The 27,681-nt window shown below is 41.5% G+C and overlaps 1 protein-coding gene across 2 annotated transcripts in view; it reads left to right on the forward strand.

Annotated features, from left to right (window-relative positions):
- SEC24A (SEC24 homolog A, COPII coat complex component) overlaps positions 1-27,681 on the forward strand; it is a 77,852-nt gene that overhangs the window by 19,084 nt on the left and 31,087 nt on the right. The window contains exons 3-13 of one of the 2 annotated variants that reach the window (XM_008954645.6): positions 237-410; positions 5,222-5,299; positions 8,033-8,193; positions 8,463-8,635; positions 9,441-9,543; positions 13,043-13,169; positions 15,796-15,905; positions 20,208-20,320; positions 21,599-21,717; positions 26,028-26,083; positions 26,457-27,124. In XM_008954645.6, the coding sequence (XP_008952893.3) occupies positions 237-410; positions 5,222-5,299; positions 8,033-8,193; positions 8,463-8,635; positions 9,441-9,543; positions 13,043-13,169; positions 15,796-15,905; positions 20,208-20,320; positions 21,599-21,717; positions 26,028-26,083; positions 26,457-26,519 (1,277 nt within the window). In that variant the 3' untranslated portion in view covers positions 26,520-27,124. Of the gene's footprint in view, positions 1-236; positions 411-5,221; positions 5,300-8,032; positions 8,194-8,462; positions 8,636-9,440; positions 9,544-13,042; positions 13,170-15,795; positions 15,906-20,207; positions 20,321-21,598; positions 21,718-26,027; positions 26,084-26,456; positions 27,125-27,154; positions 27,362-27,681 lie in introns of those variants that run through there. The other variant, XM_003829270.7, reaches the window with a different exon arrangement.

The following is a 27,681-nucleotide window of genomic DNA, read 5'->3' on the forward strand; positions in this document are numbered from 1 at the left end:
AGAAAGAAAGAAAAAAGGAAGGAAGGGAGGGAGGGAGAGAAGGAAGAGAGAGAAATTTGTAAAATATGCATGTAGATTGAAAAATTGTAAATTTAGGAAGTTAACATGTTTCTGGTAACTCTTTGGTTATTATAATTTAAATGTAAGTTTGGAAGTTACTCAGCTTTGGTAAAAGGCTGATTTTGGCCATAGTCTTGAGTTCTCAAGTGACGTGTGAAAAACCAATGTTTCCATAGGTCCTTCTGTACCTCCCTTAGTGAATCCACCTCTGCCTACAACTTTTCAACCAGGAGCTCCTCATGGGCCCCCTCCAGCTGGAGGCCCACCCCCAGTGAGGGCCCTCACGCCCCTGACATCATCATATAGAGATGTACCCCAGCCCTTATTTAATTCAGCTGTCAACCAAGAAGGTAAGTGAACCAAGAAACAAAGTCAAATCCTCAAGTTTTGACTTAGGGTAGAAAGATGAATATTAGCTGAATTCTGTGCATTAAAATCACATTTTTTCCAGAAAATCTAGTTTTGGTTAGGGATAGGCTACAGGAATTTACAGTTTAAAGTTCCTCAGGAATTCCATTGCCATCCGCTGGGCTGTGACTACCATTGGGAAAAAAGCTCTTAGCGTTTTGTTACTTTTTTTGTTGCTATGCAGATTTTTAAAAAATCATGGCTATAAAGTCAGGTGGCTTTTGGGGGTGCATGCAAGAGGAGAATTACTACTTTTCTTGACATGATGTTAGATGTTAGGAATATCCTTTTAAAATATTGACCCTTTTCATTCAAGATGTATTTTGAGCCAGGCGCGGTGGCTCACGCCTGTAATCCCAGCACTTTGGGAGGCTGAGGCGGGCGGATCACGAGGTCAGGAGATCGAGACCATCCTGGCTAACATGGTGAAACCCCATCTCTACTAAAAATACAAAAAAATTAGCCAGGCGTGGTGGCAAGCGACTGTAGTAGTCACAGCTACTCTGGAGGCTGAGGCAGAAGAATGGCGTGAACCCGGGAGGCGGAGCTTGCAGTGAGCCGAGATTGCGCCACTGCACTCCAGCCTGGGCGACAGAACCAGACTCCGTCTCAAAAAAAAAAAAAAAAAAACAAGATATATTTTGATTGCCACTATTATCGTAATTGTTAACACATACTTATGAAACTAAATAAAAGTCATTTATACAAGCAGTGGAAAAATACAAGCTTTTGAAATTTGATTTTCCCCTCCCTGGAATCAATGTTAGCTACATGCAGTTTTATGTAAGTAAAATATTTTAAAGCATCATCTTGGGATGTAATGGAAATAAGAGTGTTCATTTAAATAAGATATTTTATAAAGTAAGAAATTTGATTTTAGGCTGGGCACAGTGTCTTACCCCTGTAATCTCAGCACTTTGGGAGGCTGAGGCAGGCGGATCACTTGAGGTCAGGAGTTTGAGACCAGCCTGGCCAACATGGTGAAACCCTGTCTCTACTAAAAATACAAAAATTAGCCTGGTGTGCTGGCATGTGCCTGTAATCCCAGCTACTTGGGAGGCTGAGGCAGGAGAGCTTTTGATTTTAGCAGTAATATAATCGTTGCAGCAAGATGTAGAAAACAGATGAGGGGGTAAAACCATTGCCCATATTCTACTACTGAATACAATCAATATTATCATTTTTGTGTTTTCTTCTAGCATTACATTAAGTATTATAAGTCGGGAAAAGAATAATGTTAGCAACGAGTAACAAGGCCGGGCGTGGTGGCTCATGCCTTCAATCCTGACACTTTGGGAGGCCGAGGTGGGCAGGTCACCTTAGGTCAGGAGTTTGAGACCAGTCTGACCAAGGTGGTGAAACCCCATCTCTACTAAAAATACAGAAATTAAGGCCAGGTGCGGTGGCTCACGCCTATAATCCCAGCAATTTGGGAGGCCGAGGTGGGTGGATCACCTGAGGTCAGGAGTTCCAGACCAGCCTGGCCAGCATGGCAAAACCCTGTCTCTACTAAAAATATAAAAATTAGCCGGGCATAGTGGCGGGCACCTGTAATCCCAGCTACTCAGGAGGCTGAGGCAGGAGAATTGCTTGAACCTGGGAGGCAGAGGTTGCAGTGAGCCAAGATGGCATGATCGCACTCCAGCCTGGGTGACAAGAGCAAAACTCCATCACACACACACAAAAAAACCCAATTAGCCAGGAGTGGTGGTGGGCGCCTGTAATCCCAGCTACTCAGGAGGCTGAGACAGGAGAATTGCTTGAACCCGTAAGGCACTCCAGTGTTGCCCACTGCACTCTAGCCTGGGCAACAGAGCAAGACTCTGTCTCAAAAAAAAATAAAAATAATAAAAAATAAAAATACAAAAATTAGCCGGGCGTGGTGGCATGTGCCTGTAATCCCAGCTACTTGGGAGACTGAGGCAGGAGAATCGCTTGAACCCGAGAGGTGGAGGTTGCAGTGAGCCGAGATCACACCACAGTACTCCAGCCTGGGTGACAGAGTAAGACTCAGTCTCAAAAAAAAAGAGTATCAAAATGATGAGGCATTGTCTCATTGGTTGCCACAGTATTACTTTGAAAATCAAGTTACATTAAATATTTAAATAAGAAAAAAAAATTTTTTTTTTTTTGAGAGGGAGTTTCATTCTTGTTGCCCAGGCTGGAGTGCAGTGGTGCGATCTCGGCTCACCGCAACCTCCGCCTCCTGGGTTCAAGTGATTCTCCTGCCTCAGCTTCCCGAGTAGCTGGGATTACAGGCATGCGCCACCCCACCCAGCTAATTTTGTATTTTTAGTAGAGATGGGGTTTCTCCATGTTGATCAGGCTGGTCTCAAACTCCTGACCTCAGGTGATCCTCCCACCTCACCCTCCCAAAGTGCTGGCATTACAGGCGTGAGCCACTGTGCCCGGCAGAAAAAAATTTTTATTTATTTATTTTTTTGAGATGGAGTCTCACTCTGTCTCCCAGGCTGGAGTGCAGTGGCGCGATCTTGGCTCACTGCAACCTCCACTCCCGGGTTCACGCCATTCTCCTGCCTCAGCCTCCCGAGTAGCTGGGACTACAGGCGCCTGCCACCACGCCCGGCTAATTTTTTTTGTATTTTTAGTAGAGACGGGGTTTCACTGTGTTAGCCAGGATGGTCTAGATCTCCTGACCTTGTGATCCGCCTGCCTCAGCCTCCCAAAGTGCTAGGATTACAGGCATGAGCCACTGCGCCCGGCCCCAGAAAAAAAAACTTTTAAGAGATAGAGTTTACTCTGTCACACAGGCTGGAATGCAGAGGTGCAGGAGGCTACAGCTGCAGCCTCCTAGTCTGGAACTACAGGTGTGTACCACCACACCTGGCTAATATTTTATTTTATTTATTTTTGAGACGTAAGTCTCACTCTTGCTGAGGCTGGAGTTCTGTTTTCCAGGCTGGAGTGCAGTGGAAGGATCTTGGCCCACTGCAGCTTCCGCCTCCCAGGTTCAAGCGATTCTTGTGCCTCAGTCTCCTGAGTAGCTGAGATTACAGGCATGTGCCACCACAACCAGCTAATTTTTGTATTTTCAGTAGATACAGGGTTTTCCCATGTTGCCCAGGCTGGTGTGAACTCCTGAGCTCAAGTGATCTGCCTGCCCTGGCTCCCAAAGTGCTGGGATTACAGGTGTAAGCGTCCACGCCTTGCCTACATTTTTTAACAACTAAAAATAATTCACAATATGCCCAGTGTTTTTGTTTCTCCTAAAAGTTTTACTGTGGTTTTCTGTTACAAATTCTTGGCTAAAATCATGTTGGTCTTGAGAACTGGAAAGAAGTTACTGACTTTAAACCATTAAATGTATCTACTTCGTGTTAATACAGCTATTGAAGTTAGCAGTTTTGTACTTAGGTGCTAGAGGTTAATGCTATTCACTGAATTAAGTGTCTTCTATTCCTGAATTAGAGCTCATACTTAGTAGAGGTAACTAGAAATAAATATTTAGTTCTCATAAACAGATGTCCCTGGCATTTGTCTTTAATCCTGTATAATTTTGGGAGAAGAGATGTTAAGATTTTAATTCTATTTTAGTGGTTGTCCTCTGGACTTAAAGCAGTTGTTCTAATTCATTTATGTCATCTTCAAATTAATTTGGATTCCACTCTCATTGTTAGATATTTTGAAAATAAGGGCTGGGCACGGTGGCTCATGCCTGTAATCCCAGCACTTTGGGAGGCCAAGGCACGCGGATCACGAGGCCAGGAGTTTGAGACCATCCTGGCCAACATGGTGAACCCATCTCTACTAAAATACAAAAACATTAGCCAGGCGTGGTGACGGGCGCATGTAGTCCCAGCTACATGGGAGGCTGAGGCAGGAGAATCCCTTGAACCCAGGAGGTGGAGGTTGCTGTGAGCTGAAATCGCACCACTTCACTCCAGCCTGGGCAACAGAGTGAGACTCCATCTCAAAAAAAAAGAAAAGAAAAGAAAGTAAGGTCTTTGCTCCTCATAATTTTACTTTCTTTTTTGGTTTGTTTTTTTGAGATGGAGTTTCGCTCTGTCGCCCAGGCTGGAGTGCAGTGGCACGATTTTGGTTCACAGCAACCTCTGCCTCTCAGGTTCAAGGAATTTCCTGTCTCAGCCTCCTGAGTAGCTGATTACAGGCACGTGCTGATTACAGGCACGCGCCACCACACCCAGCTAATTTTTTTTGTATTTTTAGTAGAGACGGGGTTTCCCCATGTTGGCCAGGCTGATCTCTGACTCCTGACCTCGTGATCCGCCCGCCTTGACCTCCCAAAGTGCTGGGATTACAGGCGTGAGCCACCGCACCTGGCCTCTTTTTCTTTAGGTAGTTTTGATTTTGATAATTTTTTTTCATTGTGTACTGCTCCTTAGAGGTTTTTAATGCAGCTCTCACAACTGCTGAAATCTTTCAGATGGTATATAATTTTATAAACTTCATAAAGAACCATCTTTTGCTAGAAGTTATTTTGCTGGAGTAGGTTTTGAAAAAGCCTTGTTATTTGGGCCTTTGGCTTAGGTACAATGTAAGGTGAAAAAAGACTCTTTCCAAAGACTCATGTTTCCTTTCCCTGAAGTTGCAGCTAAATTACTTGAAACTATCATATATGTAAAAACTTGGATTTTTTATGTTTTTAATAGGCTGTGGTTTTAAATTATTTGTTGTTTAGAAAATTATTTAAAATTTTGGATATTAGTTAAAATCATACAGAGATTGTAATAATCATTCTAATTAAAATCTTGTTGATGAACTTCCTTCTTAGGTATTACATCAAATACCAATAACGGATCTATGGTGGTCCACAGTAGTTACGATGAGATTGAAGGAGGTGGCTTATTGGGTGAGATGCTATGAAAGTTTTTTTTTTAATCTCTTTTTTCTGATTATAGAAATAATATGTGGTAATTGTACAAATATATAGGAAACTAAGAGGGAAACTTCATAATCATGTAGCCATACATACTATTAACTTATTTATTTATTTATTTGGACACAGGGTCTCACTCTGTCGCTCAGGCTGGAGTGCAGTGGTGCGATCATGGCTCACTGCAGCCTCAGTCTCCTGGGCTCAAGCAGTCCTCCCACCTCAGCCTCCTGAGTAGCTGGGACCATAGCCACGTGTCACCATGCCCAGCTTTTTGTTTTTGTTTTTGTTTTTTGAGACTGAGTCTCACTCTGTTGCTTAGGCTGGAGTGCAGTGGCAGGATCTCGGTTCACTGCAGCCTCTGCCTCCCAGGTTCAAGTGATTCTCCCACTTAAGCCTCCCAGTTAGCTGGTATTAGAGGCACCCGCCACCACACCCTGCTGATTTTTGTATTTTTAGTAGAGACAGCGTTTCACCATGTTGGCCAGGCTGTCCTCTAACTCCTGACCTCAAGTGATCTGCCCGCCTCAGCCTCCCAAAGTGCTGGGATTATAGGCATGAGCCACCATGCCCAGGCCCTGGCTAATTTTTGTATTTTTTGTAGAGGCAGGGTTTCACCATGTTACCCAGGCTGGTCTTGAATTCCTGGGCTCAAGCGATCTGCCCATTTTGCCTCCCAAAGTGCTGGGATAATAGGCATGTGCCATAACATCTGGCTCTATTATTTAACATTTTTTATTTCTATGCATTAGATTTTTTGTTAAGTTTTTCTTCTGTCAGAATTGGGATCATGGATTTATTATTATTATGTTTTGACTATAGAGTACTTTTAGGATTTTTTTTTTTTTTTTGAGACAGGGTCTCTGTCACCCAGGCTCAAGTGCAGTAGCACTGTTATAGCTCACTGTAGCCTCAAACTCCTGGGCTCGTGTGATCTTCTACCTCACCCTCCCTGAGTAGCAGGGACTATAGGCATATGGTACCATGCCAGGCTAGTTTTTTTATTTTTGTAGAGATGGGGGGGTGGGTCTCAATATATTGCCTGGGCTGGTCTCGAACCCTTGGCTTGAAGAGATCCCTCCTGCCTTGGTTCCCCGATTTGCTGGGATTACAGGTGTGAACCACCTCACACGGCCCATTTAGGATTTTTTTTTTTTTTTTTTTTTTCTGAGATGGATTCTTGCTGTGTCGCCCAGATTGGAGTGCAGTTGTGTGATCTTGGCTCACTGCAACCTCCAACTCCCTGGTTCAAGCGATTCTCCTGCCTCAGCCTCCCGAGTAGCTGGGATTACAGGCATGTGCCACCACGCCCAGTTAATTTTTGTATTTTTAGTAGAGATGGGGTTTAACCACGTTGGGCAGGATAGTCTCGATCTCCTGACCTTGTGATCCACCTACCTCGGCCTCCCAAAGTGCTGGGATTACAGGTATGAGCCACCTCGCCCTGCCAGGATGTTTTAATTAAAGTTGTTTTGAATTAAAATTTTAGTCTGAATACAAAATTTAGTACATGATATGAAAGTAAATTAACTGTTCTTTTGTTTTGTTAGTTTTGTTTTTGTTTTTGTTTTTGTTTTTGAGACAGTTTCCCTCTGTCGTCCCGGCTGGAGTGCAGTGGGCACAATCTCGGCTCACCTCCACCTCCTGGATTCAAGCAGTTCTACCACCTCAACCTCTCAAGTAGCTGGAACTACAGGCGCATGCCACCACACCTGGGTAATTTTTGTACTTTTTAGTAGTGATGGGATTTCACTGTGTTGGCCAGGCTGGTCTCCAACTCCTGACCTCAAAGTGATCCACCCACCTCAGCCTCCCAAAGTGCTGGGATTACAGGCATGAGTCACCACACCCAGCCGATATGAAAGTAAATTAACTGTGCAAACTAGTTTTTGTGTCTACTACTATAGTATAAAATATTAACTAGTGTAAATCCATTAACAAGATTTTTGGCCGGGCACGGTGGCTTATGCCTGTAATCCTGCCTTCGGGAGGCCAAGGCAGGCAGATCACCTGAGGTCAGGAGTTTGAGACCAGTCTGACCAACGTAGTAAAACCCCATCTCTACTAAAAATACAAAAATTAGGTGGTGTGGTGGCACACACCTGTAGTCCCAGCTACTCGAGAGGCTGAAGCAGGAAAATCGCTTGAACCCGGGAGGTAGAGGTTGCAGTGAGCCAAGGTTGTGTCACTGCATTCCAGCCTGGGCGACAGAGTGAGACTCCATCTCGAAAAATAAAATGATAAATAAAATAAAATAAATAGATTTTAATCATTGCTATTTGTTACTGGTGTTTGTCTTATTTTAAAAATTTGATAAATGAAAGTATTAAATTATCCAAAGAATTTTGGAGTTATAATACCTATAACTTATTAGATTTATGTGTTGATTTAAAGCATTCTGGGCCAGTCATGGTGGCTTACGCCTGTAATCCCAGCCTGGACAACATGGTGAAGTCCCGTCTCTACAAAACATACAAAAACATTAGCCAGGCATGATGGCACACACCAGTCATTCCAGCTACTTGGGAGGCTGACACAGGAGGATCACTTGAACCTAGGAGGTTAAGGCTGCAGTGAGGTGTGATTGCACCACTGCACTGCAGCCTGGGCAATAGTGAGACCCTTTCTCCAAAAAAAATGTTTTTTTTAAATAAATAAATCAAGTATTCTGGAGTATAAAATAGAACTTAAAAGTTACCTTGTTTCTAGCAACACCACAGCTTACTAACAAGAATCCCAAGATGAGCCGAAGTGTTGGATATTCATATCCCTCCTTACCACCTGGTTATCAGACCACAACACCACCTGGTGCAACTGGAGTACCACCCTCTTCCTTGAATTACCCAAGTGGGCCACAAGCCTTTACTCAGGTAAACTTTTTGGGATTTTCTTTAACCTATTTCTCCATTTGGTTTAAACTGTATACACATGAAGAAAGTTTTAGGAAGATATATTATACATTTTTATAACCATTTAGAATAATAATGGATATTTCATAAAGCCTTTGTCTTTATACATTTTTCCAGAACCAAAAGATTGGCCAAGAGATCTAGATTACACTTTTGTTATTTACAGAGAAATTAACCACTTCCCTACACACTTAATAAAAGTTACTTACTTTAAAATTATGTATCTGTAGACTCCCTTAGGTGCTAATCATTTAACCACAAGCATGAGTGGATTAAGTCTACAACCAGAGGGTCTAAGAGTTGTCAATCTTCTTCAAGAAAGAAACATGCTTCCGTCAACACCTTTGAAGCCTCCAGTTCCAAATTTGCATGAAGACATCCAGAAACTCAACTGTAACCCAGAGTAAGGCTTCAGATGTGACATTATGCATGTCCGAAAAGTTTCCTAGCTTTTTGCAGGGGGCACATCAGGTGTTATGAATAAGCTGTACAAATTATTAATTTATGAAAGTTCTGGATACAGATGATAGAACTCTTTTACTTGTTTACTTAATAGAGATTTGAAAAGTCCTACATCAAGAAATAGGGATGTAACTCCTGAAGTGATTTTGTTCTTATCAGCTCTAATGAGATTATGATATTCATTATCATTATGGTGTTTACTTTCTTTCTTCAAAATCCAAAGTACAGGGATTTGATTCTACATAATCCTTTATTTGCTCTCATTTAAAATTAATTTCATAACAAACATAATACCTTTTCTTCCTAAAAACTTACCATAAGCTTAGATGTATATCATCAATAATTTCTGATAAATTAAATTTGGTACCTTTAAATTGTATTTAGAATCTTCAGCAAAACTGAACTTTTAAATAATAGACTTTGCAATTTGGGCCATCACCTAAGTTTAATTTAATTCCAGTGTCAACTAGACTTACAAAACAAAAAAGAAGTCATTTGATAGTTTAGACTGTTTTACACACAAGCCAAAAAGAGACTACATTTTAGTTATAGGATAACCATCCACTCTATTTCTGCATAGGACTTAGATTTAAATATTTAAATGGGATAAAATTTTGAGACTCTATTGAAATATTTCATCTGTAATCTGATCCAGTATTAAAATGTATACCTTTTAAATCTTTGTTGTTCTTTTGTTCAAAAATAATCATAGCAGCAACTGATACATACTTTTTACTTTGATATAGGTTATTTCGATGCACGCTGACTAGCATTCCTCAGACGCAGGCCTTATTGAATAAAGCCAAACTTCCTTTGGGGCTGCTGCTTCATCCTTTCAAAGACTTAGTGGTATGTTTCTTTTCTTTTCTTTTTTTTTTTTTTGAGACGGAGTCTCCCTCTGTCGCCCAGGCTGGAGTGCAGTGACGCAATCTCAGCTTATTGCAACCTCTGCCCTCCATGTTCAAGCGATTTTCCTGCCTCAGCCTCCCTAGTAGCTGGGATTACAGGTGCCTGCCACCGCGCCTGGCTAATTTTTGTATTTTTAGTAGAGAGGGGGTTTCACCATCTTGGCCAGGCTGGTCTTGAACTCCTGACCTCGTGATCCACCTGCCTTGGCCTCCCAAAGTGCTGGGATTACAGGCGTGAGCCGCTGCGCCTGGCTTTTTTTTTTTTTTTTTTTTTTTCTGAGACTGGGTCTCACTGTCGCCCAGGCTGGAGTGTAGTGGCGAGATCTCGGCTCACCGCGATCTCTGCCTCCCAGGTTCAGGCGATTCTCTTGCCTCAGCTTCCTAAGTAGCTGGCATTATAGGCATCTGCCACCACACCCAGCTAATTTTTTTATTTTTAGTAGAGATGGTGTTTCACCATGTTGGCCAGACTGGTCTCGAACTGACCTCAAGTGATCTGCCCACCTCCCAAAGTGCTGGGATTTATAGGCCTGAGCCACTACACCCAGCCTCTTTAGTGAAGGTAAATGTCTTTTGTGCAAAATTATCTTGGTGGTGAAAATTTTCTGCAATGATGCAAGAATTACATATAGAATTTGTTTGATCTATCTTTAGGAAGTCGATGATTGACAGATTACTTACAATTCAACCAAAAATTTTATTACTAAACACTTTCAAATACTAGGTAAAGTAAGTATATTGCTGGAAAATTCAAAAAGTACTGAATAGAATAGAGGCACTGAGAGAAACTAAATAAATGCATCATACTATTTTAACAGGTTGTGAATTATTTACCCATTAAAGTACTTTACCCTAGTCTCCCCGTTCTGCCATCCTTGCAGTAAAATTTGTTATTTTTAAAAGTTGTTTTAAGCCAGACATGGTGGCTCATGGCCTGTAATCCCAGCACTTTTGGAGGCCAAGGTGGGAGAATTGCTTGGGTCTATGAGTTCAAGACCAGCCTAGTCCTGGCTACTCGGGAGGCTAAGGTGGGAGGATCACTTGAGCCCAGGAGGTTGAGGCTGCAGTGAGACATGATTGTACTACTGCACTCCAGCCTGGGTGACAGAGTGAGACCCTGTATCCAAAAAGAAAAGTTATTTCAAAAGAAAAAAGAAACTGATCTACCTTTGTCCTAAAGCTCTGTGGCCACATACTCTTGAGGATTGCTGACTTTCCCAAAACACACTACTTTTGGTGATAGGATTTTTTTGGCGGTGATATAATTTTATTGCCTGTATTGATTTTTTTTTTTTTTTTAAGAAGCAGAGTCTTAACTGCGTTGCCCAGGATTGGGTATGAGATCCTTATCTTAAAAAAAAAAAAAAAGATAAAGGCCAGGTGCAGTTGCTCACACCTGTAATCCTAGCACTTTGGGAGGCTGAGGCGGGCTGATCACCTGAGGTCAGGAGTTCAAGACCAGCTTGGCCAATGTGGTGAAACTCGTCTCTACCAGAAATAGAAAATTTAGCCAAGCATGGTGATGCACACCTATAATCCCAGCTACTGGGGAGGCTGAGGCAAGGGAATCGCTTGAACCCGGGAGGTGGAGGTTGCAGTGAGCCAAGATCCCACACTGTACTCCAGTCTGGGCAATAGAGTGAGACTGTCTCAAAAAAAAAAAAAAAAAAAGATAAATAAATAAAACCTTTCTTTAAAGATGAGATGCTATGTCACTTTGTTGTCCAAGGCACTGGCTCTCAGTTAAGTTGATCAGTGTTCACCTGTCTCAGGGTTTCTAGTAAATCAAAACAAATCTCCCCAAATCTGATAGTCTTACAAAGACCCTTCCCATGTATTTACTGTTATTTATTTATTTATTTATTTATTTATTAGAGACCGGGTCTCTCGTTGTCACCCAGGTTAGAGTGCAGTTCCATGATCATAGCTCACTGCAGCCTTGAACTCTTGGGCTCAAGCAGTCCTCCTGCCTCAGCCTCCAGACAGAGTAAGTGGTACTGTAGGCATTGGCCACTATACCCAGCTAAGACTTTAGAACTTTTAATATGTAGGATAAACTTTAACTAGGAGTGTAATTCCAAAGTTTAATTGGTTATTTAAATTAACCTCACCTTACTTTACTACAGTTGAGAACTAAGTAAGCTTCTTAATGTAACATCAACAAACTTTGTAATAGTTTCATTGGTCATATATTTTAGAATGTTGATTTTTTTTTCTTTGCCATTTATGCCAAAAGTACATTGTAAATTTACCATCTTGGTTTTATTTTTTTAACTTATTATTTATTTATTTAAAAACTCTTTTTTTTTGGTAGAGATGGGCTGTTGCTGTGTTGCTCAGGTTGGTCTCTAGCTCCCAGCCTCAAGTGATCCTCCTGCTTTGGCCTTCCAAAGCACTGGGATATATATATATATATATATTTTTAATTTATTTCCAAGATGGATTCTTGCTCTGTTGCCCAGGCTGGAGTACAGTGGTGTAATCTTGGCTCACTGCAACCTCCGCCTCCCAGGGTTGAAGCAATTCTCCTGCCTCAGCCTCCCGAGTAGCTGGGATTATAGGCACCTGCCACTACGCCTAGCTAATTTTTGTATTTTTAGTAGAGACGAGGTTTCACCACGTTGGCCAGGCTGGTCTTGAACTCCTGACCTCGCGTTCCACCCGCCTTGGCCTCCCAAAGTGCTGGGATTACAGGCATGAGCCACCACGCCCAGCCTATTTTTATTTTTAAAATAGAGACAGGGTCTTACTTTCTTGCCCAGGTTGGTCTCAAACTCCTGGCCTCAAGTAATCTTCCTGCCTCGGCCTCCCACCAGAGTGCTGGGATTTTAGACATAGGTGTTAGCCACTGTGCCTGGCCTGCTATTTTGGTTTTGCAATATGAGTGTTTAATGAGGAAAAAAATGTTTTTTACATTTTTATTTTATTTTATTTTTTGAGACTGGGTCTTGCTCTGTTGCCCATGTTGGAGTGCAGTGGCTCAGTCATGGCTCACTGCAGCCTTGACCTCCCAGGCTCAAGTGATGCTCCCACTTCAACCCAGCTCACCACACTGGGCTAATTTTTTAAATCTTTTGAGAGGGTCATGTTTCACTATGTTGCCCAGGCCGGTCTCAAACTCCTGGCCTCAAGCAATCCTTCCGCCTTGGCTCCCAAAGTGCTGGAGTTACACATGTGAGCCACTGTCCCCAGCCAATAATTTTTTTTTTTTTAAAGACAACTTTTAATGAGAATGGTCTTGGAGCAAAATATTAGGGTTTAAATTTAATACATTTCAACTACATGGTTTTTGTGTATGGCAGTTTAGATACATCTTGTACTCTAGGTTTTCTCTAAAATGATAATATCCCAACAGTTATTTAGACAGGATGGATTCATGCTTATGTTTTCAACATGATGATTTTTGCCTTTAAAAATTTAATTCTGTTTTTTTTTTTCAGCAATTGCCTGTGGTTACCTCCAGTACAATTGTGAGATGCCGTTCATGCAGGACGTACATCAATCCTTTTGTCAGCTTTCTTGATCAAAGGAGATGGAAGTGTAACTTATGTTATCGAGTCAATGATGGTATGGGATGCTTTTTTGAAACATTTAAACATTTCTACTTGCATTGTAGGGAAATCAGATGATACAAATGCACAGTTAAAAAAAAAACCCTTTTATTTACCTGTAGTCAATCCTTCCACTCAGAGAAAACTACAGGTAACTTTTTTCTGTGCATTTATATTTATAAATAAATTTAATTATTTATTTTTTAAGCAAAAAATAATGATAGTATTACATGGATATCCCATTTTTACATTGTATTGGGTATATAATAAGTGGTATATTTCGTGGTATTACTTAAGCCAGGAATTTAAGAAACATTTTTATTTAGAAATTATCCCATGCCTTTTCTCTAGGGTGAAAGAAAATAAGTCCACAGAATAGCTGCCCAATTCATTCACTGCTGAATGAAGGGAGGTAGGCAGTGCTAGAAGGTTAGTTGAATGTAGTTTTCTCAGTAATTGAGGAGGAGGAGATTTCTCTCAATAACTATGTCACAGTTTTTATTTGAGGACTATAATGTAATCAACAGGGTTCTGTTAGGATTAGAGAAGGAAGTGGGTATGCCAGTATCCACAGTGTCTATTTGAAAGATTTGAGAAATAGAGGAATATAAGAGTTTTGTTTTTGTTTTTGTTTTTGAGATGGAGTCTCACTCTGTTGCCCAGGCTTGAGTGCAGTGGCGTGATCTTGGCTCACTGCAACCTCCGCCTCCCAGGTTCAAGCAATTCTCCTGCCTCAGCCTCCTGAGTAGCTGGAATTACAGGCATCCACCACCACGGCCGGCTAATTTTTATATCTTTAGTAGGGGTGGAGTTTCACCGTTTTGGCCAGGCTGGTCTAGAACTCCTGACCTCAAGTGATCTGCCCACCTCAGGCTCCCAAAGTGCTGGGATTAACAGGCATGGGCCACTGCACCCGGCCAAGAGTTTGTTTTTGTTTGTTTGTTTTTGAGACGGAGTCTGGCTCTGTCACCAGGCTGGAGTGTAGTGGCATGATCTCAGCTCACTGAAACCTCTCTGCCTCCCAGGTTCAAGCAATTCTCCTGCCTCAGCCTCCCGAGAACACACCCAGCCTTGGCCAAGAGTTTTTAAAAACCAGTTTTATTGGATGGGCACGGTGGCTTACGCCTCTAATCTCAGCACTTTGGGAGGCCGAGGCGGTGGATCACCTGAGGTCAGGAGTTCGAGATCAGTGTGGCCAACACAGTGAAACCCCATCTTTACTAAAAATACAATAATTAACCGGGTGTGGTGGCGGGCGCCTATAATCCCAGCTACTCAGGAGGCTGAGGCAGGAGAATCGCTTGAACCCAGGAAGCAGAGGTTTCAGTGAGCTGAAATCGAGCCATTGCACTCCAGCCTGGGTGACAGAGCGAGACTCTGTCTCAAAAACAAACAAAACAGAGCCAGGTGCAGTGGCTCACGCCTGTAATCCCAACACTTTGGGAGGCTGAGGTGGGTGGATCACCTAAGGTCAGGAGTTTGAGACCAGCCTGGCCAATGTAGTGAAACCCCATCTTTACTAAAAATATAAAAAAATTAGCTGGGTGTGGTGGCAGGCGCCTGTAATCCCAGCTACTCGGGAGGCTGAGGCAGGAGAATCGCTTGAACCCGGGAGGCAGAGGTTGCAGTGAACCGAGATTGCACCATTGCACTCCAGCCTTGGCAACAAGAGCAAAACTCCATCTCAAACAAACAAATAAAACAAAACAAAAAAAACAGTTTTATTGTTTGTGTGTGTGTGGTTTTTTTTTGAGTATAGAAAAGTAAGGATAGGCTAAGAACTTTCTCTTGCACTGTAACAATTCTGAAAATGTACATGAAGTATTTAGTTACCTTTAAAATTTTTATGTGTAGGTGCTTTAATATACAAAATGAAATTGTAATAAAAGTTGAAGCCCCTTTCATCTGCAAACCAGGCTATTTCCTGAACTATAGCTTACCCTTTAGAGTGCATAGGGATTTGAATTTCTAAACAATTAGTAGGAAGACAGATACAATGATAATTAATTTAGAAAATACTCTTTGACCACTAGTGTATTATAAGTGGTAGGTATGATGTTAGGTTAAGTGATGTTCCATAAAGTTCTCATTAATTAATGAAACTTACTAAACCTTATGACCTTGACCTCTGAAATTGTCTTACCATAGCTTCTAGTGCCAGCTAGTGTCTGTACATTTCATATGTGAAATGTTAATATCCTTGTATAATTGGGAAATTTAAGAAAATAGGCCGGGTGTGGTAGCTCACATCTGTAATCCCAGCACTTTGGGAGGCCAAGGCGGGCGGATCACCTGAGGTCGGGAGTTCGAGACCAGCCTGACCAACATGGAGAAACCCCGTCTGTACTAAAAATACAAAAAATTAGCCGGGCGTGGTGGTGCATGCCTGTAATCCTAGCTACTCGGGAGGCTGAGGCAGGAGAATCGCTTGAACCTAGGAGGTGGAGGTTGCGGTGAGCTGAGATTGCACCACTGCACTCCAGCCTGGGCAACAGAGTGAAACTCTGTCTCAAAAAAAAAAAAAGAAAATAATTGACATTTAATGAATGTTTGTCATCTTTTCAAGGAAGAAAGTGGCCAAATGCAAAATACATTAAATTCTTTTCAGTTTTTTCAATATGTGTATTGTTAACTTTATATAGTTCCTGAAGAATTCTTGTACAACCCTTTGACCAGAGTTTATGGAGAACCTCACAGAAGACCAGAAGTTCAAAATGCTACTATTGAGTTTATGGCTCCTTCAGAATACATGGTAAACTTTTATTTTTTGATACAGTATACCCATTTTTTATTACCAGGTTTTAAGTAAAACAATACAGCATCCTGTAACAAAATTTTATTTTATTTTATTTTGAGACAGAGTTTCACTCTCATTGCCCATGCTGGAGTGCAGTGGTGCAGTGGCAGGTTCAAGGCTCACTGCAGCCTCGACCTCCTGTGCCCAAGTGATCCTCCCACCTCAGCCTCCTGAGTAGCTGGGGCTATAGGCACGCACCACCACACCTGGCTTATTTTTATTAGAGACAGAGTTTTGCTATGTTGCCCAGGCTAGTCTCGAATTCCTGGGCTCGAGTGATCTGCCCACCTTGGCCTCCCAAAGTGCTGGGATTACAGGTGTGAGCCGCTGTGCCCAGCCAAAATTTTATGTTTTTAAATGTGTAAAAGTGTAATACTTGTTTATTACTAAAGTAATTAATATAGAAGGGTATATTTGAAAGGTAAAAGTTTATGTAAAGTCCCATTTAAGTGTCTTATGTAACATTCAGAAATTTCCAATATAATATTGGGCTCGTATTTACTTTTTTTTTTGAGACGGAGTCTCACTCTGTCACCCAGGCTGGAGTGCAGTGCTGTGATCTTGGCTCACTGCAACCTCCGCTTCCTGGGTTCAAGCAATTCTCCTGCCTCAGCCTCCTGAGTAGCTGGGATTATAGGCGTGAGCCAAAACCTGGCTAATTTTTGAGTTTTTAATAGAGACGGGGTTTCACCATGTTGGTCAGGCTGGTCTCAAACTCCTGACCTTGTGATCCTCCCACCTCGGCCTCCCAGAGTGCTGGGATTACAGGCATGAGCCACCGCGCCCGGCCAGCTCATATTTACTTATAAGTTACAGTCATTTTTTTTTTCCCTATTGCTTCATTTTTCCTTCATACAAATTTTTTTTCTATTAGAAATAATAGAAAAGCTATGATGAACATCCTCTTGCAAATATTGTTCTTTTCTACACCCGTGAGAATATCTGAGGTCTTGCATTTTAAAACTAATTACTATGCCTAATTTTTTTGTTTAACGTTTATTTCTTTTAGAGAGGAGGGTCTTTGTTGCTGAAGCTAAAGTGCAGTGGCACTATCATAGCTCACTGTGGCCTCAACTTCACGGGCTCAAGCAATTCTCCTGCCTCAGCCTCCCAAGTAGCTGGGACTACAGACATGCACCACCATGCCCTGCTAATTTTTTAAAAGTTTTTTAGAGACAGAGTCTCACTATGTTGCTTAGGCTGGTTGTGAATGCCTAATGTTTAATTAGCACTTTACATTTTATAAAGCACGTACACTTTTGATCAGCACAAACAGTATTCTGAAGCAAGCTAGAAAAATGCTGTTAATCCTCTTTTACAGATATGAAAGCAGACTTAGGTTAAGTGACATGCCAAATTTCACTTAGTAGTAGAACTTGCATAATAATTTAGGCCTTTTGATTTGGTTACTCTTTCACCATGCCATAATTATCTCTTGGGAAAAGGGAATATGAAGATAACTCTCAACACTACCTTTTAATATTTTAGTGTATTTTGGCTGGGCACAGTGCCTCCTGCCTGTAATCCCAGCACTTTGGGATGCCAAGCCAGACGGATTATGAGGTCAGGAGTTCGAGACCAACCTGGCCAACATGGTAAAACCCCGTCTCTACTAAAGATACAAAAATTAGCCAGGCCTCGTCGTGAGTGCCTGTAATCCCAGCTACTTGGGAGGCTTAGGCAGGAAAAATGCTTGAAACCGAAAGTCAGAGGTTGCAGTGAGCCAAGGTTGCGCCACCACACCCCAGCCTGGGCAAAAGAGCGAAACTCCATCTCAAAAAAAAAAATAATAATAATAATATATTTTTGTGTCTTTATCTGGGCAGTTGGGTCCATTTTTCTGTAAACTTGTGAGGAACCAGTCTCCTTACCACAGAAAAGCTTCTATATAGAAAACATTTTGTTGGCCAGGTGCAGTGGCTCACACCTGTAATCCCAGCAATTTGGGAGGTCGAGGTGGGCGGATGACTGGAGGTCAGGAGTTCGACACCAGCCTTACCAACATGGTGAAACCCCGTCTCTATTAAAAATACAAAAGTTAGCCAGACGTGGTGACATACGCCTGTAATCCCAGCTACTTGGGAGACTGAGGCAGGAGAATTGCTTGAACTAGGGAGGCAGAGGTTGCAGTGAGCCGAGATTGCGCCACTGCACTCCAGCCTGGGCAACCGTGCGAGACTCCGTCTCAAAAAAAAAAAAAAAAAAGAAAACATTTTGTTGCACTTAAGTGGTTGGTAATAGCCATCTACAGAGTAGATGTTCCTTTATTGGATTAAAACAAAAAAAACCAGAAGCACTTGTTCTTTTAAATTTACCTTCCTAGTTTCCCTTTATCACCCACACTTTGCAAAAAATTGCTTCCTTTAAATTTAGAAACTTTCCTATAGCAGAAGGTGTTTGCTCCTTTCTATCTCTTGAGGGGCAGGTTGTGTGGATTTGGCAAGTGATACATGCAAAAATATATAAAAGTACAGTTGACTCTGTATCCATGAGTTCTGCATCCGTGGATTCAACTACCCATGGATCGAAAATGTTCAGAAAAACACAGTAAAAAATATTATAGGACAGACATGGTGGCTCACACCTATAATCCCAGCACTTTGGGAAGCCGATGCAGGAGGATTGCTTGAAGCCAACAGTTCGAGACCAGCCTGGGCAATGTAGCGAGACCCAAGTCTCTGCAAAAAATTTCAGGAATTGTGGTGTGTGCTTATAGTCCCAGGTACTTGGGAGGCTGAGGTGGAAGGATCGCTTGAGCCCAGGAGTTCAAGGCTGCAGTGAGCTGTGATTGCATTGCATCACTGCACTCCAGCCTGAGTGACAGAGCAACACCTTCTCTCTAAAAAAAAAATTATAATACAAATTTTAATATACAGTATAGCAACTATTTACATAGCATTTATGTTGTATTAGGTATTATTTTAAAAATCTAGAGATGATTTAAAGTATACAGAAGGATGTGCATAGGTTATATGCAAATAATACACCATTGTATGTAAGGGAATTGAGCATCCTTAGATTTTGGTATTCGAGGTGGGAGATCATGGAACTAATCTCTTGCAGATACCAAGGAAGATTGTATACTGCATACCCAGTTCTGACTGTGGCTATTTGATGCTTTTTACTGAATTGAGAACAAATCTTTGGATTTGGAAGTTTAAAATACAGTCTTGGCCAGGTGCAGTGGCTCACACCTGTAATCCCAGCACTTTGGGAGGCAGCAAAGGCGGGCGGATCACATGAGGTCAGGAGTTCAAGACCAGCCTGGCCAAAATGGTGAAACCCTGTCTCTACTAAAAAAATACAAAAATTAGCCGGGCGTGGTGGCGCGTGCCTGTAATCCCAGCTACTCAGGAGGCTGAGGCAGGAGAATCTCTTGAACCCAGGAGGCAGAGGTTGCAGTGAGCTGAGATCACACCACTGCTCTCCAGCATGGGGGACACAGCGAGACTCCATCTCAAAAGAAAAAAAAAAATACAGTCTTATGTTTTTATGAGATTTGGCTGTAATTTGTTGTTTAAATAACCAGCTGAAGCTAACTTGTAACTTTCAGAGCTATAATATCCCTAAATTGTGAAATCCAACAAACATATTGAAAAATCAATAAAACATAAAATATTCAGATTACCAAATCATTATAAACTAAACACTTTTGTTAGTATAACCCAAGCCAAGCAGTTGAACCTTGCTAATACTCCCAGAATCCCTTCTTTTTTTTTTTTGAGATGGAGTCTCACTTTGTCGCCCAGGCTAAAGTGCAGTGGCATAATCTCGGCTCACTGCAACCTCCATCTCTCAGGTTCAAGTGATCCTCCTGCCTCAGCCTCCCGAGTAGCTGGGACTACAAGCGCCCGCCACCACATCTGACTAATTTTTGTATTTTTAGTAGAGACGGGGTTTCGCCATGTTGGTCAGGCTGGTCTCGAACTCCTGACCTCAGGTGATCTGCCCGCCTTGGCCTCCCAAAGTGCTGGGATTACAGGCATGAGCCACCACGCCCAGCCACAAGCCCTTCTGATTACATCTCTTCCCCTTCCTGTTCTAGAGAAAACACTCTTCTGAATTATGGCAATGACAGACTCATTTTTCCTTTAAGTGTACATCTGTAAACAATATAGTATAGCTTTGCCTGTTTATTATAATCTCTACTCAATCTGTAAATAATGCTTTTTAAATTGTTTTGCTGTATGTGTACCCAGCAAATAAGTTTAAACTTAATCCTGTTAAATGTACTTAACAAGATCTTTTTTTCTTCAGTTACGACCACCTCAGCCTCCAGTGTATCTCTTTGTATTTGATGTGTCTCACAATGCAGTCGAAACTGGATACTTGAATTCAGTTTGCCAGAGTTTGTTAGACAATCTGGATTTGTAAGTTTCTCAATTCAGCTTAAATATGAAACTAATAATATTTTCTAAATGAATAAGTAGTTTTTGAAATTAAAAAATAAAAGCTGTATAATTATGTTCTAAAACTCCACCCAAATCAGTTGTTAATTTAGGCCTCACTTTCTCTTCGAAACATTATTTTTAAATCTATAGTTGGTAGGAAGAATAATGTAATGAACTTCCAGTCACCTGTCACCCAGATTCATCATCTTCAGCATTTTGCTCTTTTTGCTTAATCTCATCCTTCCCCTTTCATGCACATACCTTTTCCCACCTTGAGTATTTGAAAGCAAATTTCAGCCAGCATACTATTTTACCTATACGTACTTCAAGACTAACTTTTATACCTAACTATAATACTAAAGTATTAAGGAAAATTAGCAGTAATTCCACATATGATCTAATACCTAGTTTATTTTTTGTTCCTAGTTGTCTCAAAAATGCCTTTTTACTGTCAGTTTATTGGAGTAAGAATTTAAACAGTATAGACACATTGCATTTGGTTATCAAGTGTCTTAAGTCTCTTAAAATAACTATTTCCAGTGGTGCTTAGAGACCTAGTGTAACCCATCAAAGCTAATGTGACCTTTCTATGTAATGAAGTATAGTGCTTGTGTGTGGTGTGGAGGCATATAGAAGGCCAAATTTCATCACGAGTGGAGTAACTCCTTCACTTTGGTGAAAAGCTCATTCTTGTTCCTGCCAGCATTTGTATTTTTAATGTTGTAGATTGTGAATGGGGATTGTGAATTGATGAGATTGTCACTGACTCACCCATGCATGAACAAGAGTGAAAAACAGTTTGTTCTTCCCCTTATATAATTGTAGTTCCACATATTTGTAGTTCTTTAAAATAGATGCTTTCACTTTTCTTTGTTCTTAAATATTAGAGTTTCTGTATCATAATATTTTGAAGCATGCTTTATAACTTAAAATCATCTGCAAAATTTCATTAATACTTTTCAGTATTTTTAACATACTGTTTCCTAAGTGATTATATGTAGCTTTACATAGCTATACTTGGTTTTGGATTGTTGTATTATTGCTGTTTTTTGTTTATTGTTTGGCTTACATGTAGTGTTTTCCCTTTGAGTCAGATATGTTTTCATGGTAAACGTTGGGTGGTTTAAACATTTGTTTGTGTTGGGCCAATTTCTATAATATTGAATTAGATATTTTCATGTAACTCTTAGGACATATTTTATGTGTATCTGTATGTGGTTAAAACTTGATAAAATACTCTTCTGAATTTGTTTTTAGGCTTCCTGGCAACACTAGAACAAAAATTGGCTTCATAACATTTGACAGTACAATCCATTTCTACGGTCTTCAGGAAAGTCTCTCTCAACCTCAGATGCTAATAGTTTCAGATATTGAAGGTATAGATTTATTGAACTACTTTCATAATTTTTCAGTTTTAGAAATATTTCTTGATTACTTGACAAATTGGATGTGTGTTGTTTGTAGTATGTCAAGGAAAATCTTGAGTATAAAATCATGATTGTTGGAGTTGTAAGAGTCTTTCAGTTCAATCTCTCATTTTATGGAGGAGGAAATGGGGGTTATGGAGACAACCCACTGAACAAGTTAACAAAAACAAGTTAATGTTAGAACTCAGATCAAATTTAGGCTTTTTTTCCCCCTTCTTCCCATTTATTCATTCAAAAAGTATTTGAGGATAGACATATAGAGCAAGGAAATAGAATTGAGAGCTCAGAATAAAGCCTAGCATATATAGTCAATTGATTTTATTTATTTATTTATTTATTTATTTATTTATTTATTTATTTATTTTTTGAGATGGAGTCTTACTCTGTCACCCAGGCTGTAGTGCAGTGGCACAATCTTGGCTTACTGCAGCCTACGCCTCCCGGTTTCAAGCAATTCTCCTGCCTCAGCCTCCCGAGTAGCTGGTACAACAGGCATGCAACACCATGCCCAGCTAATTTTTGTATTTTTAGTAGAGATGAGGTTTCACCATGTTGGCCAGGCTGGTCTCAAACTCCTGACCTCAAGTGGTCTGCCTCTCTTGGCCCCACAAAGTACTGGGATTACAGGCATGAGCCACCACCCACAGCCAGTTAAGTGATTTTTGACAAAGGTGCCTAGAACAATCAGTGGGAGAAGAGACAGTTTTTTCAACAAATAGTTGTGGCAATACTGCCTATGTAAGAGAATGAGGTTGGACCTTTACTTTATACCATGTAAAGAAAATTAACTTGAAATGGACTAAAGACCTAAACTTAAGAGCTATAAGTATAAAACAGGGGCAAATATTTATGCCACTAGATGTGGAAACATTAGAACCCTGGTGCACTGCTGGTCAGATTGTAAAATGGCATAACTGCTGTAGAAAATACCTTGGCAATTGCTCAAAGTTAATGGTGAATTATCACATTATGTAGCAATTCCACCGTTCAATATATACTCCAAAAAATCGAAAGCAGAGACTCAAGTGGATGCTTGTACATCATTGTTTATAGCAATAGCAATCATTCACAATAGCCAAAAGGTGGAAACACCCCAAGTAGCCATCAACAGATGAATAGATAAACAAAATGTGGTATAAACGTATAATGGGGCCGAGTGCGGTGGCTCACGCCTGTAATCCCAGCACTTCAGGAGGCCGAGGCGGGTGGATCACAAGGTCAAGAGATCGAGACCATCCTGGCCAACATGGTGAAACCCCGTCTCTACTAAAAATACAAACATTAGTTGGGCGTGGTGGTGCGTACCTGTAGTCCCAGCTACTCGGGAGGCTGAGGCAGGAGAATGGCGTGAACTCGGGAGGAGGCGGAGCTTGCAGCAAGCCGAGATCGTGCCACCGCACTCCAGCCTGGACGACAGAGTGAGACTCCATCTGAAGAAAAAAAAAAAACGTATAATGGAATATTTATTATTCAGCCTTAAAAAAACAATGAAATTCTCACACGTGCTACAATGTGGATGAACCTGAAAAACATGCTAAGTGAAATAAGCAAGACACAAACCGACAAATATTGTATGGTTCCACTTATATATAGTACCTAGAATAGGCAAATTCATAGAGACAGAAAATGGGATAGAGGTTACCAGGGGCTGGGGGGGAAGGGCGATTAATAGGGAGTTATCATAATTATTACATTTTTTTTTTTTGAGATGGAGTTTCACTTTTGTTGCCCAAGCTGGAGTGCAATGGCGCCATCTCGGCTCGCTGCAACCTCCACCTCCCGGGTTCAAGCGATTTTCCTACCTCAGCCTCCTGAGTAGCTGGGATTATAGGTGCGTGCCACCACGCCCAGCTAATTTTTTGTATTTTTAGTAGAAACAAGGTCTTACCGTGTTAGCCAGGCTGGTCTTGAACTCCTGACCTCAGGTGATCTGCCCACCTCTGCCTCCCAAAGTGCTGGGATTACAGGTGTGAGTCACTGTGCCTGGCTATTACTATTTTTTTAAAGACAGAGACTCTTGTTGCCCATGTTGCAGTGCAGTGGTGCAATCATAGCTTGCTGCAGCCTTGAAGCCCTGGGCTCAAGCGATCCTTCCACCTCGGCTTTTCAAGTAGCTAGAAATACAGGCACACGCTACCACGCCCAGCTAATTTTTAAAATTTCTTGTAGAGGCAAGGTCTTGCTAAGTTGCACAGGCTGGTCTCAAACTCCTGGCCTTAGGCAGTCCTTTCGCCTCATCCTCCCAAAGTGTTGGGAGTATAGGCATGGGCCACCACACCTGGCCAGGCCTTATTTTTTTGTAATCAGAAACAAAATATAGAAATCTAGAAAGTGATTATCCTTGTAATCCTCCACCACTCTCTTCCCAGTTTGCTCCCTTTCTAAGGAAGAATTCCTAAGCAAGAATAAATGTGAATCCTGAGAGGCTCATCTGAAGTGGTCAGGTAGCATACCTTCTGATTCACTTGATTTTGCAGTCCCATTAATTTTGTTTGTTTGTTTTGTTTTGTGTTTTTGGAGACAGAGTCTTGCTTTGTTGCCCAGGCTGCAATGCAGTGGCATGATCTCAGCTCACTGGCTCACTGGCTCACTGCAGTCTCTGCCTCCCAGGTTCAAGCGATTCTCATGCCTCAGCCTTCCGAGTAGCTGGGATTACAGGCGTGTGCCATTATGCCTAGCTAATTTTTGTGGTTTTTAGTAAATAATGGGGTTTCACTATGTTGGCCAGTCTGGTCTCAAACTCCTGGCCTCAAGTGAACTGCCCACCTCGGCCTCCCAAAGTGCTGGGATTACAGCAGGCATGAACCACCATGCCCGGCCTCCATAGTCCCATTCTTTTTTTTTTTTTTTTTGAGAAGGAGTCTTGCTCTGTCACCCAGGCTGGAGTGCAGTGGCGCGATCTTGGTGGCTCACTGCAAACTCTGCCTCCTGGGTTCAAGCAATTCTCTGCCTCAGCCTCCCGAGTAGTTGGGCTTACAGGTGCCCACCACGCCTGGCTACTTTTTATATTTTTAGTAGAGACAGGGTTTCACCATCTTGGCCAGGCCGGTCTTGAACTCCTGACCTCATGATCCACCTGCCTCAGCCTCCCAAAGTGCTGGGATTACAGGCACGAGCCACCGCACCCAGCCCATAGTCCCTTTTTAAAGGCACTGGTGTGGGCCTTCTTTTTTTTTTTTTTTTGAGACGAGTCTTGATTGATCTGTCACCCAGGCTGGAGTGCAGTGGCACTATCTCAGCTCACTGCAACCTCCGCCTCCCGGGTTCAAGTGATTCTCCTGCCTCAGCCTCCCGAGTAGCTGGGACTACAGGTGCCCACCACCACGCCTGGCTAACTTTTTGTATTTTTACTAGAGACAGGGTTTCACCACATTGCTCCTGACCTTGTGATCCGCCCACGTCGGCCTCCCAAAGTACTGGGATTACAGGCACGAGCCACCGTGCCCGGCCGACCTTCTTTATGAGAAAGCATCTGCTTTGTGAATGACAGAGCTATTGGTGAGCTGTATTGCTTCCTTATGAAGACAGCATTCTTGTGTGTCATGTTAGTCAAAAAAATTTCTTAATGCCAAGAGTGTATCTTTGGCTGGCTTCCAGGGCCAGCCATTTAAAAAAAAAAAAAAGGTCAAAGCAGAATTGTAAATTATTATCTTTAGCCTAAGAAGCATAGCACTTACACAAATTCAGTGAGTACAGATCAATATTTTATTTTTTTTCTTTCCTTTTTTTTTTTTTTGGAGACAGGGTCTCAACCTCCCCACTAGCCTGGGAGTGCAGTGGTGCAGTCTTGGCTCACTGCAGCCTCAGCCTCCCGGGCTCAAGGAATCCTCCCACATAGCTGGGACTATAGGCATGTACCACCATGCCTGGCTCATTTTTGTACTTTTTGTAAAGACAGGGTTTTACTGTGTTGCCCAGGCTGGTCTCAAACTCCTGAGTTCAAGTCATTCACTTACCTCGGCCTCTCAAAGTGCTGGGATTACAAGCGTGTACTACTGCACCTGGCCCAGATAAATATTTTCTAATTGGGAGGCTGTACCTTTTACAAGGTAGCAGACAAGAAGCAGAAAATTTGCAGTAGATACCTGTATCATTGTGGTTTTTTGGTGGCTCTTTGGACACATGTAAACAGTGCTATAATAGTGGAGGAGGTGGCTTATTTTTAAGGAAGGGGGTGGTTAATTGCATTAGTGTTATATATTTGGCACACTTTTAATTATTACATTTTGTTTAAAATAAATATGTATTTCTTCTTTCAGATGTTTTTATACCTATGCCAGAGAACTTATTAGTAAACTTAAATGAAAGTAAAGAGGTAAGGCACATTTTCCTACCTGACATGTTTAATTGAAATATTGAAGGAATATGTTTTTGAAATGAACTTTAAGTAAAATTTTGATTATTTCTGTGACATTTCTAAGATATGTAGCATTTTATATTTGCTCTTATAATTAGATGAACAGCTCTTGAGTTCAACCTTGAGCTGATCATTTTTAAGTCTAATGAAGCAAGTTATTTGTAGTAGGGTAGAAAATAAGCATATTCCATAAAGGAGGAACACTTGAAGGAAATCTGTCTTGCCAGCCATTTGGGAAGTTGGGAGGGTTGCTGAGATAAAGCTTCTGGTCACTACATAGAAGCACATTAGGTAGGCTGCTTTCAGTGCCCTTTGCTTTTCTGATTCACAGAGTGTCATTGGGGTCAGTTCAGAAGAAACTCTTATTACCTGCCTGGAAATTGCCATGAGATAATACAGTGAGAGGTGAACAGAATGTGTCTGAAGGGGGGATGTTGTCTACCCTGTACATGCATATATGCCGTAGGGGTAACATTTTAACTAGCAAGTCTATGGTCTCTGCTGTTGGCAATGGTGACTGTGCCATAGTGCGAAGTATTTTTTTCCCCATTAACTCTATTTGTACAACCTAACCTGTAAAGGTAGTTGTTTTTCTTTTGTAGTGATATTACTAGTTGGCAAAGTTACTGGATATCTTAGATTTGCAACAGGGAAGAGCTAAACTCACTTTGGAACTTACAAGAATAAAGTATGTAGAGGTGATGGAGAAGGCCATATTTCATGGCATTAAAATACATCAAATCTCTAAACTGTGATGGTTCTTTTGGATACATTTTGGACTTATAGTCTTGCTGGACTACTGCATGTGCAAGAACTGTAAGGCCCAACTTTGATTTGTCTTGCTTGCCAATTTATAATGTTGACTTAAAATGGCTTTCTTGTCATTTGACCAACTTCATTGTTTAGTGTCTGTAGATTCTCTGACCATCATCATGACTCAATGTCTTGTCTATTGTATGAGATACTGACTTAATGTGAAATAAATTTTTAATTATGACACTCTTGAGTTTTCTTGCTTTGTTTTACAAGCTCGTGCAAGATTTACTGAAAACTTTGCCACAAATGTTTACCAAGACTCTGGAGACCCAGAGTGCCTTGGGTCCTGCACTGCAGGCTGCCTTTAAGCTGATGTCTCCAACTGGTGGTCGAATGTCTGTCTTTCAAACACAACTCCCAACTCTTGGAGTGGGAGCCCTGAAACCACGAGAGGAACCAAACCACAGGTCATCTGCTAAGGTTAGAGAGTCATGAAATGTCTGATAAGGTTTATGCTGGTGTTCCATCCCTGTGACCATAGAACTTGTTTTTTCTTTAAATTTATTTGTCAATTGTTGGGAGGAGGGACTATAAGGAAGTTAACTTTTATGTAGACATTTTTATTTTGTTACATTTTTCTCTACCTGATTCACCCTTCCTTAATTTTTAGTATCTTTAGCAGGCCACTAGCAATTCAGCCTGCCTTCAGAGAGATAGTCTGGGAGACTAACAGAATATGCTTGATAGGGACAAAGAGAACCTGATTGACCAGTTAAGAATAGTCTTATTTGGCTGGGCGT

Source organism: Pan paniscus, chromosome 4 (genome assembly GCF_029289425.2).
Source record: "Pan paniscus chromosome 4, NHGRI_mPanPan1-v2.0_pri, whole genome shotgun sequence".
In the NCBI taxonomy this organism is placed as follows: domain Eukaryota; kingdom Metazoa; phylum Chordata; class Mammalia; order Primates; family Hominidae; genus Pan; species Pan paniscus.